General features: G+C 32.1%; 1 protein-coding gene across 4 annotated transcripts in view; it reads left to right on the top strand.

Annotated features, from left to right (window-relative positions):
• The window catches only part of Dap160 (dynamin associated protein 160), a 138665-nt gene that overhangs the window by 67339 nt on the left and 56041 nt on the right, over positions 1–15285 (top strand). For all 4 annotated transcript variants that reach the window (XM_089102524.1, XM_089102517.1, XM_089102515.1 and 1 more), the window contains 2 exons: positions 339–489; positions 5201–5377. In XM_089102524.1, the coding sequence (XP_088958650.1) occupies positions 339–489; positions 5201–5377 (328 nt within the window). The remainder of the gene's footprint in view (positions 1–338; positions 490–5200; positions 5378–15285) is intronic.

The raw sequence follows: 15285 nt of genomic DNA, 5'->3' as shown, positions 1-15285 counted from the left end.
GCTTTAATTGTGATTTTTGCAAAACAAGTGTTCTGGATTTTATCTCTTGATTTTGGAAACCCAGTTTGTAGAAAATAATGAAAGATATATTTTATATGTTGCATTGGCTTTATCAAAGGTCATACAACTAAAAAGATAACTATTTCACAAAGGTAAGAAGTTGTTTTGGACTTCCATTTTTTCATTGTCGTATATTCTGTTTTATATTGCAGGCTTTTTTTTATAACTTTGGAAACGTTTGATTTCTGTAATAGTAAAAGATACTAAAATTCGGAATGTCCCTATTGATTTTTGTCGATAAAGCTGAAGAAAGTCGTATATAATTTTTTTATTTAAAGGCAAAAGGCAAGCAAAGACAATTTGGATGGTTTCCTTCTTCTTATGTAAGGATTATGACTTCTTCAGGCTCAGCAAGAAGTACTCCTGTCCAAGAATTTGATGACCAGCTCGCTGGCTTCTCATCGCCTGCTCCTCCAACTATACAAGTCGGTAAGTTTCTCTCTCCTCTTCTCAAATATTTTGTATTTTTCATTTCTATTTTGTTCGTCGGGTCAATTTGTTCACAAGAGCTGTGCGAATAAGGACTCTGGCACGTATTTCACAACGGTATACGCCAGGCTGCGTGAAACTTAGACAACTTCTCTGGAAAACATTTAGTAAATCCTCCTCCGTCTTTCGCAGCGCCCAAGTTCCAGAACCACACATGACCACTGTCGTCACTGTCGCTTCCAATATTCTAATCTTGGTTCGCAGACTCATCTTCCTGTGCTTCCAAACTTTTTTCAACTGTTAAAAAAAAAAAAAAAAAAAAAACAGCTTGGACTTTCGCCATTTTACCCATAATATGTTCACCGCATCCAGCGTCTTTACTGATAATGCCATTAGTAATATTTATTACTTTATTTATAATTACTAATACTTGTCTTTATTAATTTGTTAATTTACCAAATAAAATGATCAATAAATAAAGATTTTATCAGATACAGATCAGTTTTAATAATACATTACACTTAAATTACATACACTCACAGATACATTAAAAAAAATTCTGGCCCATAATCCATATTAATTTGGCCCTCTAGGACATTCCTGTTAAGGGAACATTAGATTACATCGTTAATTACGTCACATAGTGGTGGTCCTCCATTTGCCAGTCAGCATGAACTCAAATCGCCTCCAAACTTCTCAATTAAAATCACTAAAACATAATTTAAATCTCAGTCTCCCCGGGAGAAAACAAGATATGATATAACTGTCAAGATTAATTCTGAATAATAACTATTTATCTATTTTCTTTTAGGTCTATTTAATATCATTTTAGTTTACTTACTATTACTTTACGCTTGCTATTTAGATATTTCTTTAGACTTATTTTAAATGATGCAAAACTCGGTTTACTTATAATTGCCTCTAAGCCATTCCAAACTCGTGAGCATAAAATGTCAATTGAGAAATCAGACCGAACACATGGCGTATACGGAACAACCAACAGGCTTCTATCTCGCGATCTTTCCCGGTGTGTTTCAACCGCAGAAAAAATTCCTGAAAAGCAATTTGGTAGAAGAGAATAAGAGTATTGTAAACAAAAACTGAGCAATTGAAAACTTCCAAACCTGTTTGTTTAATATTCCCAGATTTCTAGAAATTTTTAGGCCCACTTCTGAAAATGTTGTTTGAAAGAAAATTTTTCATCAATGCACACAACCAGGTACTTTACAAATCCATTTTCTGGTCTCTAAATCATGCCTCTAGGCCTTTGGAGACCTGTTAAAGAAGCTGGAGCTTTCCTACTCGTCAAAATAGCGAAACGTGGGATTTCTTAACATTTATAGTCACCTTGTTAGCATCCATCCACAAGTAAACATGCTCCATCGTCTGTTGTTGTCGATAAACCAGTACCTCAAAAATTACCATTAGCACATCCAATGACTATTTCATCTGCAAAGCCCTGTAACATTTCGTTAGAACTCGAATCCGAATTTGGGACAGACCGTGAAGTCTGATGGCAAAAATTGCAGCGAAAAACTGGGGTGGGAGTGGTCAGTCAAAATAAACTGCAAGTCGTTAATATGAATAATAAGTAAAAGAGGTCCAAGAATAGAACGTTGGGCCACTCCGCAATTCAATGTCTTCGGAAATGTATGATTGTTCCCAATTATGATTACTCTATATTCTATATAACTTTAAACCGTTAAAAAGATGGCCTCTCGCCCCAATATTGTCTAACTTACCAAGCGGGATATCATGGGACATACGATCAAACGCATTCTTTATGTTCAAAAGTGGTGCCATATGAATTTTATTCTGATCCTTCATTTTATTTATAAAGAGGGAAAGCGAAGCAAGAGCATCTTCTGAAGAGTGGCCGGGACGAAAACCGATTATCTCGAATACAGAAAACCCTTTAATTCCAAAAAATTGCAAGTTTATTGTGTAAAGTTTTTCAAAAATTTTAGAAAAAGTAGATAAAAGTGAAATCGGTCTATAATTAGACACATCTGATGGATCTCCTCCTTTAAAAAGAGGAATTACTCTCGCTTTCTTTAGATCATCCGGAAAAGTACCTGTTTCATACGAAAGGTTCAACAAAAAGTAAGTGGTTCAACCAGAACTTGAGCACTTTCCTTCACAATTTTGGCATTAATTCCATCATAATCGAATGAAGAACTACTTTCAGATTCTTATCTATATTCACAAAATTATAATCAGAAACTAGAACGAACCCCATCGAATCCCTAAACGAAGGAGAAAGAAAATGTTTATAGCTGTGACGAGAGATCAGAACTTCATCCGTCGTATCCCTTCCAACTTCACTAAAAAAGATGCTAAAACACCTGGAATTTTACTTTCATTCTCTATAGCTTGATCCTTTTGGATCAGTTTTTTTTTTGCACATCAGAACTTTTAGAACACAGGTTTTAAAACTGATTTTATAACACTCAATAATTTCTTACCATTGTTCCCACAATTCTGGAATTTATTAAAAAAAATACTTTTTCTTTTCATTTCTTAGAATTTTACGAAGCAAGTTATTATATTTTTAGTATCCTTCTAACGTATATTTCGTTGGTTCACTTAAATAATCCTTCTATATACTCATCTTCTTGTTCATACAGTCAAGAAGACTTTTCGAAAATCATGGACGCCATGGGAAAAACTTCCTAGAGTTACGGACTACACTTTTTTCACATATTTTTTTTCCCCGTAACAATACAATGAAACGACTGAAAAGCGGTATCCACATTATTTTCCTCATCAGCAATGACGACCAATCTATTTTACCCACTTCCTCTTTAAAACATTTTATATTATCATCTGATAAATTCAGAAATTTTAAATTTTTGTTAATATGGTGACTTAAAATTTCATATTCCTGAAATGACTACGATGCCAAAATGAGGTAATGGTCAGACATATCTGAAACTAAAACAGGACCAGAGTCAGGAAACTTGAACTGAAACATTGTCAATTATCATATGAGACGTTTGTGTCCCACGTGTCGGAATAGTAATAGACGGATATAATTCGAATGCAGCTATCATCGAAAGAAAATCAACTGCATCTTTTTTTTTAACGGAAGACCGACATTAAAATCCATATTGAAATTGCCCATCAAGAACAACTCAATATATTTTGATTGGGGTATCCTCTCAAAAAGTACTTTTCAGATAGGCAAAAAATTCCGGGATTGACCCAGAAGGAGGGTGGTATATTTCACCAATTAGTGCCTTTTTATTATGAGCCACATTTACTTCAATAAAAAAGCATTCAAAAACTCCTTCGATATTATTCATCAGGTCATCTCTTCAAAACAGGCGTAGAGAATCACTTATATAAAATACTAGTCCCCGCTTTTTCTTCTCTTTTCGATGTAGGAACTCGGAATGATAATTTGGAAGATCGACCAGAGTAGACGTCTGTTGCCTTAGGAATGTTTCACACGAACCAAAAATTTTAGGCTGGGCAACCACACCTAAAAGATGAATATTCCTCAGAGAAGAGCATAGCCCTTGACAGTTTAGTTGAACAGTAGAAAAATGAGACGAAATAAAGGATTCTGGTATATCTGAAGCTCCAAAATAGTAACGGGATTTGGGATATTCATCACCTGGAAAAATAAATCTACCCGAGTTCACGCAGGCAAGAACGTGACAGGAATAAAATAAAAAACCGACGGAACTAATTTTGCATAACAAAAAAGAAAAACAGATTGAAACAAAAAATAATACCTCAAGAAACACATGAAGAAAACAGGGTACTACATTATAGACCGGGGCACACTAACTGATAATTACGCCAATTAAACACACCAGCAAAAATTCGCTATCATCAGTCACAGGCTTCCACCACTTGATTTTGCGGATCTGAGATGGCTTGCAAGAAATCATAACAAGCGTCGTCGTATTTTTTCCATGACACGTTCCGAGTTTTTTTTTACTTCTAGCCACACCTTGATCCCTTTTTGCATAACTCTGCTTTCACTAATTTTGTAAATCTTAGTAGAATTATGCAATTTGAAGCCCAAAGATAAAAGCTCCTTTTGGCGCTTAGCAAGTTCTGGGGGTAGATCCACGGCCAGGCTAATTTCTGACTTTTTAGCTTACCGCAGTTCGCATAATCATGGCACGATAATTAGGTTGAGCGAAAGTCACAAAGATAGGCTCTAAATTAGTTTTGAACCTGAAGCTCTAGTACTGTGACCAGACCCAGCAAGTCCTTTCTTCGATTCTATAACATTTTTCAATATCAATGCCTGAACTGTCTTGAATACTGAGTTTATCAGCAAATAATGATCTCACTACTTACGAGATTCTCGCTAGCAGATGATTTTGAAGTTCATACGAACGCAAGTTAGTTTCAAACGCGTCAACTCTTTCCATAGACACTTATTTTCATCTTTTAGCAACTTGTTCTCCTGTTGCAGTTCGGAAATTATTGCCAGCATATCATCCATTCCTCGTTCGAAATGATCTTTCTTCAATCCCATCCTCCCTTATGTCTGGTTAACCGTGCCCTTTAACAGTCTGCTTTAGCAGAACATTTAGCAATAACTTCAGAAAACAGTAAAGTATTCCGGCGTCAACAAACAAAATGTACCCTCCGTCCTGGAGAACTGCACGTTATGAATGACAGTGCTAGACGAAGTATATGTTTCTTCTTTTTTCTTTGGTGCAAACATTAAAATTATTATTTTTTTTAGAAAAGGTAATTGCAATGTTCCCGTACACTGCACAGAATGATGATGAACTGACTCTGAAAAAAGATGATATCATCATTGTTATCAACAAAGACGACGCCTCCTGGTGGCAGGGAGAATTGAATGGAGTTGTCGGCTTATTCCCAAGCAATTATGTTGAACCATACTCACAGAATAACTGTAAGTTGTTGTTTTTTTTTTTTTTTTTTTTTTTTTTTTTTTTTTTTTTTTTTTTTTTTTTTTTTTGATGAACCAAGTATGTCTCCCAAAAATTTGCCAAAAATATTATGTGCATTGATCTGCATTTGTTTCCTTATATCTTGTACGGTTTAATCTAGAATTTAAAATTTTATGGAATATAAATTATTGGTAAATTTCTTCTTAACGTGATTAATGAATCACAGGTGAAAATAATACAGGTTCTGCCCTGTAGTGTATAGCCTGGAATTTACACTGTTCTATTTCAATGACGAATGTCTAGTCCACAGCAATATTCCCCAACTAACAAAAGACAGCTGCCAGATCAAAACGAATTCAACTACAATGGGGTTATATTTTTTTTCTTTTTAAAGCTGCTACAAAACACAATTGGAGTACTAGGAAAAATAAACAAAAAAGATACATCAATATACACAAATATAAACAAGCTGATGCAATAGTAGCATGTATCCTATGTAAATTAAAAATATAATTAAATTAAATGTAATGTAAATTTAAAATCATTGCAAAGAAAGTGTCCTTATTATTTTTACTCTGCATTCAGTCTTATATATAATCCATCCATTATTGCCGGACGATTTATGTTTGAGCGAAAATTTAGTACCCTCTCCTACCATCAAATTTTAAACGAAAGTTTTATTCTTTTGCTCTTTTTAATTCCTCTAGGTTTTGGGATCTAGAAAGTGGCACTGATACTTTGAAATGCCAAAGCTTTTGATTTATTTTGATTATTGCTCATATAAATTATTCCTGATTAGCTTAAATTTTTAAGCAGATCCTGGCCTATTATTAGCTTCATCATAGCTTCCAGAAGATAGGTTAGAAAAAAGAACAAAAAATGATGTACTTAGGTTTATGTTCCCTGTGAAATTGTGTAATATGTTATTTTCTGTAATCTTACAGTTTTAATGTTTCAACGTAACACAATTTTGCTTTCATTAGGTAGTTGAGTTTAGGCTTTATCCATCTACAAAATTCAATTTAAAAAAAAATTCACTTTACATTTTTCTTATGCTGAAAAACACGACGAAAATTGGTTAAAAATTATCGAAATAGGTTTTTTGTTTTATAGACAAGTTTGGATCATTCTCTGAGAAAAGTCTGAGTAAAAGTATATTTCTAGCTTGACAAATGGATAGATCTAAAACCAATGAAATCACTGATATAAATATTTTTTCCTTTCGGTGTAATTTAGATCTATAAGCTTGTCGCAAAATTGCATATTTCACAGGGAGCACAAAACGAGGCTGAGCATTGCACAAATTTTCTCAAGTACTATTTATCTCTAATTTTCTATGTTTCAATGCTAAAGCTCAGTCTTAGCTAATGCTTGTAAACCACATTTTTCACGGTTCGTAAACGTTAGTCTTGAAACCAGCTAATATTATATTTTCTGTCGTTGTGATTTTGATGGTGAAAATCCAAATAAATTTATGCGTCGTTTTCATGAGAAATGTTGTGTTACAGCCAGCCAATACCTGCATTTATAATGATTATGATGTAACATATAATCGTATCAGGTTAATTATCAAGTTTATAGCAATTATCAGGTTAATAATCAGGTTATATATTCAACTATAATGATAATGATTTATCATAATTATTATAAGGTTAACAATATTTGACTAAAGCTGAGAGGTTTCTGGAAAGTTTGTTCTAAGGGGCCCCGAATTTTCGCCTCAGATATGTAGGGGAGACTGGGGTAAGTCCAGACATGGTTACTCTGGACAACACAATACCTTCAAGGGTTAAGTTAAAAGAATAACAAAAAATGTGTAAGCTTTGCTATCTATCAACACTTCTTCTAATGTAACATAGTAGTTGTGTCCTGCGTAGTTGTTGAGAAAAACAAGAGTTCGCCTTGTTTTAGCCTAAGGTCTAAGGCTTTGCGGTGTGTTTGAGAAAGTTAGTTAAAGTTTTAGTGAATAATGTTCTATTATTCCATGAAACAACATAAGCCCCATTTGTACTGGCTTCAAACCATCTGGTGATTTCAAGAGTCGGTTAGAATGGTTGTTTGGACGACCGCAAAAGATTGAGACATTTTTATGTTTTTTTTAAACAAAGCCCTATCAATATGCTATAGGTAAGATACTACTGACTGTAGGGCGGTCCTCTGTAACAGCTTTGTTTGAAAAGCCTCTCTAGTCAATGTAAATCTAGATAAATTATGTGATTCGTTTTCCACGCTCAGAGAGATTTTAATGTTATAACCAGCTAATGCCTTTGTAAGCTAGACTCATGTAAGGTCTATTGCTAAATTGTTTCCAAAAGAAACTGTCTTTTCAACTTTGATATCAGCAGTAGCCTACTAAGATACAATAAATGACAAGAATTTTTATTAAAACAAGTTAAATAGATATTTACAATTATCCTTAGCAATTCACGAAATGGGAAGACTCAAATGGTAACAAGTAAGGGTCACCTAAGTGGTAACAGAAATTAATAAATGAAAATATAAATAGAAAAAAGAGTATAATGTTTTAATAAAGCAGTCGAACAAAAAAAACTTCAAATAATAAAAATCTTTTTTTTCTTGTTTTTATGTTTTGACTCCACGTCCGGGAGCCTTTACCAACGGAAACAAGATTAATAGAAAAAAATTAGTTAAGGTAAATTAAACATAATATGCAAAGAAAAACAAAAACATAAACAAATAAGTAAGACTCACATCCTAAAAATTCTAAATATCATTTTTTTTGTTCCACTGCTTCATTTAAATACTATACTCGTTTTTCCTTCTATAGTTCTATTTGTTAATTTCTTTAAATAAAAAGGCAGTATGGTTCTAAGAAATTACCTAAGTGTAAAATAAGTTATTAAACAAAATATTAAAATAAAATATTATAAATAAAGGGATTCTAAGTGCAATCGTTAAAAACAAACCAAAAACAAAACAAACTCCTACAGGGAGCATAGCTTATAAGGCTGAATCAATTAGTACTTATTTTGTTGCCTGTTTGATAAAAATCAACTGGTGAGCTATGATGTTCAGTTCCTTGTTTTGAAAAAAAGCTTTCCCCTTTTTCTGATTTCACAACAGGTATGTTAATAATGTTATAACAATAGGGCTAGTACAGAATTGCATGATGAGTTTGGGAAAGAACCTAAAATTTTCTGGGTCTTGTCCAATCGCACAGTATTTAAACAAGGGCTCATTATTATGACGAATGTTTTGATTGGCCAAGATAGGGCGTAGTTTATATCTATTAATTTTGTTTCTTTGTTCAAAACGTGTAACTATTGACATATTTCCTAAAACTGTTTCTTTTATCAAAGGAGAATCCTGTTTTAAAAGGAAAAAAGGAAATAGCAGTTTTTTTTGGGTTTTGTCTTACCAAAAAAGTCTTTTTCGTAATTTAGACGACTGTTGGCTGATTAGATAATAAACGAATGTTTATTCAAACCTTATGAAAAAGGGTATTCTTAGGTTTTGAAGAATCTTCCTTCCCACTGCTGATTTTTTTAGTTTGTTACTAATGGTCAGGTTACTGGCCACCATACTGGTTACCAAAATTTATTCCTCTGATAAATTGATGTTATTCCTTTTACCACACTTTTAATTCTAATGAAAGATTAAGTATTACTTCAATGTAATAACTCTAATAATTTAAATAGTACGCAAACTGATAAACCATTTAAAATAATATAAAATGCTGTGGGATAATAGTTTGATTTTATCCAAATATCTGTCGAATTTTCTTCTCCAACAGAAATCTTCTCTCAAATTACTTCCAGATAGTAAATAAGTGTCTGTTATAAATTTGAAAAGAAAAATAAATTTCGAAACTTTGTTGGTAAATTTGAGTTCAGTCTACCAATGTGGTCTTGGCTTTTGGCATGCTCCGGCTGCTTTTCTGCTTTTTTTTTCATTGCTTCGCAGAGGCAGTTATCATCTATTTCAGCGTAAAGGAGCTAAGAAATGATTATTGAATTTGTAGATGCATGGATTATCCTATTATTTTTTAACCGAGCATTTCGGTGACTTGGAGTTATAGCAAAGCAAGTCCAGGAAAGAATTCCTGAGGTGTAGGCTCCTTAATGACCAACTTTGAATCCATTACTTCTGTTTTTAATATTGTAAGATTTGCAGCCCATTGTTTGGCCAATTTGCAACAAGAAGTATGATAACTTTCTGGTAAAAGCTGAAGATAATAAAAAGACCCGAAACCAGCTGAATCGCTAATGATGTAAAAAAAAATCTTATCTTGGCAATGCATAAATCAGAACCCAGTTTATGAACATTTCTGCCCTTAAAACAGTACCATTCAAGGAGCTGAAGCAAAGATTCGAGGCAATTGATAAAAGATAAGACTTAAGTTCGTCTCTAAATGGATGGATGACAGTTTGCCAAAGACAGTCCTTTTCGACCAACCATCTAGGGCCAAACGAAAAGCAGGTCATCCCCCGAACGGGGTAGGAGGAGGTCACAAGAAAGGATTCAAGAGAAATTGGAACATCTTGGGAGGATGTAAAGAGGGAGGCTCTGAATAGACTGGGGTGGAGGGGGAGCCTGCGTAGCTGTCTTTGTCTTAGGTGGTTTGGTGCTGAAGCGAGTTCTTAGTAGTAGTAGTAGCCATCTAATCATACCCGAAAATAATGTTGAAGTTAATTATTAGAAACTTGAATAAGAGATTTGGCTTTCACTTTTATTACATCAAGTCGAATATAAAAGACCTACTTTGACCAAAAGAGGACAAGAGATCTATTTTTGTTGATAATTTTGTTTGTAACCAGCCTGGGTATCTACCTACTAACCAAAACCAATTAGAAAATTCCAGGATGGATCTAAATAGACTCAGATCTTTTATTGAAACCCTGAACTTTTTAATAAATTATTCCTTGTCCCAATTTTTTTTTTTTTTTTTTTTTTTTTTTTTTTTTTTTTTTTTTTGTAATTCTGCTGGGTAACAGTGCATTGTCAATGGCGCTAGTTTCTATCGAACAACTTTCGATTGAAGTCCGGTTTAACATTGCACTTTCCATTTTCTAATCAAACATTTCAGACTGCTAGCTCTAAAGTTCAGTTCTATGAATAGAATATCTTACACAAATTCAGTGTAAGTGTATATAATATACACCAAACCATCAGAGGCGAGTAGCTACCAAATTTGAAAGTCCTTGTTTTTGTACGTCATGCTTTCTTTGTTTCTGAATGTTGCTTTGTCGTAAATGTTGTAATTGATAATTTTCTAGTAGTTGTGCTTAATGGCTACCTTTTGTAATTTGTTTGTACCTCTTTCCTCTAGCTTCTCTTTTACTTTCTGGGATCACTTTATTCCTTAGTCTTAGCGTGGTTTCTGAAATGCAGTAAAACGTATCAGCTAAAGAATGAAAAAAAAATTAAAATCTTTGGTCGATTTGATGCGAAAAACTTCGGTAAAGGGAGTAGATTTCTCTTTTCGTCTCAGCTCAAAATTGATCGATTTATATCTTCTTATAAAAGAACTAAAATTGTTTTGTTTTTCCCAATAGGAGTGACAGATTTTTCACAGGGTAATTAAAAGGGACAGAAATTGAATTAGTTCCAACCCATAAAAGAAACTGGTGATGCTAATACTGGGTGTGTACTATGCACTTTTGATGAATTAAGCATTGGTATAAATTGAAATGGAGCATTAGTATGAATTAGTATAAATTAGCATTAGTATAATTGGAGCATTAGTATAAATTAGTATAAATTGAAATTTGATCAACAGTAACAACATTAGTCAATATCATTAATCATTAGTCAATAATGAATACCAAATTTTATCACAAGTAATATACAAAGGTAGTCGAAAAGGTCAAAAACTATTCAAAAAAGTAAAATAAAAAAAAAATGAGAATTATAAAGATTTTTCAAGATTAGAAAATTTTCAAAATAAGAAACATATTTTTGGTCTGTTTTTTAATTTATCCAGAAAGGAAGACTATTCTTTTTTCTATATTTAAATTAAGGTTTTATGCCCCATGGCCGTAAAGCGAAACTAATACTATTCAAAATAGCACGATTAGTCTATGTTTTTCTGTATCTGACTTTTTAAATGCTTAATCTTTTTTAATATTTGTATTTTTGATAAATTATTGCATATTAGCGTTTTTGTAGCTGTAGATTATTCCCATTCCCAATGCATGCACAATAAAATAATAATTGTCTTGTAAATGCAAATTACAAGAATCCAAATATCATTTATAATAGCACGAATAAATTCTTTTAATTTTTATCTTTAATTCCTCATCAGTGTTTTTTCATTTATTAAACTCCCATTTTTTTTGTGCTAGCCTTTTTTTAATTTGTGTGCTAGCGAGCTATGTATACGATTATATATGAATTCTAGGGAGTGCTGTATTTTGAAGCTAGAACAGAATATACCAACTTTTCTTGATTCAGTTCTTTTAAGCAAACTTAATTGGCATTGCTGCAAAATAATGGTACTGAAACGAGTATGTTTAATTTATGCCTCTTTTTATACTTCAAATAAAATAAAAGAACGAATACAGATTTTTAGCTTTTGGTCATATTTTCTACATTTTCGCCTAGTCAAAATTTATTATGATAGTGCGGAGTTTAATATCAATTGTTTATCATTAAGTTATATTCATTGGAGAAATCCAAAGAATAAACGTATAATATTGCGTTAAGGCAGAAATAAGGAAGTATGAGAAGCTAGGCAGGTGATGTGAATGTTTCCTATTGAGATCTGTAGTTTTCGTCGGGTATCTGAAAAATTGTTCATACATCTTATGCCTATCGAGTTTTTATGTCTCATTTGACGATAAAGAACTGTTACAATTGCTTATTCGGTTTGTTTTGTAATGCTACTAGATTTAGCAGGTATACTATATATATATATATATATATATATATATATATATATATATATATATATATATATATATATATATATATATATATATATATATATATATATATATATATATATATATATATATATATATATATATATATATATATATATATATATATATATATATATATATATATATATATATATATATATATATATATATATATATATATATATATATATATATATATATATATATATATATATATAAATTGAAGTTCTTATCAAGGCTCTCAGGTTTTCGGAGAAAAATCACGGCAGAAAAAAAAACTCATCTGTGACACGACAGGTGCCCTTGTAAAGAAAAGCAACTGAAATAAGTTGTAATTGCTTTATAATAGAAACATTCGAGCCAAAACAGTTTTTGTTTAAAATAGATACGTTATCAACATGGATTAAGCTTTTAATAAACTCCTCTTGAGAGAGGTTAGGTTTTACTGCATTTTCTAGAAACCATATTGGTAAAGGTTCTTTCTTTTCTCTAGGAATCCTGTTATTGTCTGCTTGTGGTAACTTTCACCCATTCTGTCTGCTTCAGTGGAAATTGTGTCTTCAAATTTAAATCAGTGAACTACTCCCGCTGTCTTTGCTTTTAAAGGTTTTTGGTTAAGCTCAGGGTTAAGCAATGCAAAAGATCTGAGCCGATATTTAGTTTTGTTTTTAATTCGTGTATATATTCTTTTTAGTATATTTATTTTGCTGGTAAATTGATGTTAAAGCATCTCTGAATTTTTAATATTATTATATAAAATATATTTCAAAAGTATGTTTGGAATGTACGAGTTTTTCTTGAAAGATTTAAGTAATCCAATCTTAGTACGAAAATCTAATCTTAATTTTTTTTTTCATTCTTTTATATTAGTAATCAGTGAATCAGGTTAAAAAAAAGAAATGAAAAAAAGAAGAAAAATATGTATGTATAATTAAAGGCCCGAAGTACCGAAAGATGCTATATCCTTGAGTAAGCAAGTCTTTCCTTAATTGCTGTGAACTACAGCAAATTAAATTTCAGTTGAAGTTTGATGACTTTAAGAATTATGTGCTTTTCCTATTAGATTATTTAAGGAATATTTTTATCTTTGGAAATTTACTAGGGTTATATCTTGTAACTGCTATGAGAGAAAATACACTTGGTACAGTTATTGGAAACCTCATATTGGTACAGTTACCGGGAGGGTGCTATACAGGAACCCTATTCAGTAAGACAAGGGGAGCTCTGGCTTTTGTCTGCTTTCCTCTCATTAGCTTGGAAATTGTGACAAAAAAAGAATCTAACTTGAAATATGGTTTTTCTAGGACATTTGATTTCTATTTGACATCTAAGGAAAAATATTACTAAACAAATCGCCTAAGAATCGCCAAGAGTAGAGAATCATGAGCAGAAATAACATTCCAAGAAAAGCCAAGCTAAATATTTACAGTTGTTTTCCAGATAATTAATATAGAATTTTGTGAGGAAAAAAACACGACTAAGAAGGAGAAAGACTTGTAAAAACAAACAGTATGGTTTCGATCTTGCATTATATGGACCCTGTCCGCAGTTTTCATAAAATGAAGTCTGCCATGGAGGCTCGAATACTTGCTTTTATTAGACCAGTTTTTTTTTTAGATTAAAACATTTAGTAAAAATGTATAACTAATTAAGACCCTTGCTTTTGTTTACTGTCTAATTTCTGCATCCAGCATTTTTTTTTCTTCTGAAATTACTTTCGAGACAGAACTGTATTTAGCTGTCACTTTAACTAATTACCTTATTCTCCATGGATGTCTTGCTGTAATCCTTACATAGTACGTCTTTCTAATTATTTTCAATAAAATTAGTAAGAAGATTTGCTGGCGTGAACTTTTAAGATTATGATGAAAAGATAAAGGGGGCTAATTTTTTCAAACAAGTTGATGTTTTAATGGAATCAGAGTATGTTTTTTGTGTATTCATTGAAACTCATTCGTTTTGGGGTGTTTGTTCTGTGTTTATTCCATGTTTTTGTCATTTAAGACATAATAAGAGCGTGATCTTCATTGATGATGTCAAATGTGAGTTACATATCAGCTTTTGTCATTTTCTCTCTCAATTAAAATTCAAGTACATTTGTAAAAGTTACATTTTTGAAATTGTGTTTATTTTTGACATTATGTTTCTGAAACAAAAGTTCAGCGGTGCTTTGTCAACAATATGATATTTTTTTTCCTTCTTTGTCAACTAACCCACAGCGTTGTGATCGGGAATCTCTGTGTTTATGTTGGTATTTATTTTATTTGGCTATTTTCCTGTTGTTTTTCACTATTCCTGTTGCTGGTTCCTGTTGTTAAAGTAATTGAAAGTGTCATTCCTTCAAAATTGATTCAAAATGTATTTTCTTCGAAATTTGCGTTTTGCTTTTAACTATGATAGTAATTGTAAGATAGATTGCTTCTATTGAAAATAGTTTGTTCAACCATTAGATCTGATCAATTGTATTTATAGTTAAGTCTCTGAATCCTTCTTCAGGTGTTCCTTGAGAAATATCGAGAACTGTTGCTTATCAACTTGCAGTCTGAGCATGTTGATTCAGGCCTCTTTTCTTGTCCACGTCACTACGAAAATAGTGAATCTATCAAAACAAATAGATATTATAGTTTGTTAATCTGAAGGGCTTAATTTCATCTGGGTGATTAAATGAAAAAAGTTTTTATTTTTGTTTCTTTGTTTATTCTGTTGAAACGAGGTTTTTTCAGACAACTTTAAATCTATCGTGAGAGAACATGTCCCTTAGTTTATTCTGGCTAATGAATACATTTTCCGAAGTCTGTCATCGTCTTCAACGACTTGAAGAGCGACAGCTGCTATGAATTGCCTTTAGTTTGAGAATTTTAGTAAAATTGCCCTGTGAAGACCCTGCTATGAGTTTTGCATTGAAGAAGTCGAAAACTGTGCTCAGTTGGCTTTGAGCTGGAATCCTTTCGTTGAGTGAAAGATTTTCCAAAAAGGTGTCTGGAAACTATATTTTTTCCCTTGACAAGCTTTGCTCAGAAAAGAAA

Source organism: Artemia sp. Qi Xiang Cuo, chromosome 2, assembly GCF_049724085.1.
Source record: "Artemia sp. Qi Xiang Cuo chromosome 2, ASM4972408v1, whole genome shotgun sequence".
NCBI classification, from domain to species: Eukaryota; Metazoa; Arthropoda; class Branchiopoda; order Anostraca; family Artemiidae; genus Artemia; species Artemia sp. Qi Xiang Cuo.
The sequence above is the reverse complement of the archived record's forward strand: the minus strand, read 5'-3'. Positions and strand labels throughout refer to the sequence as shown.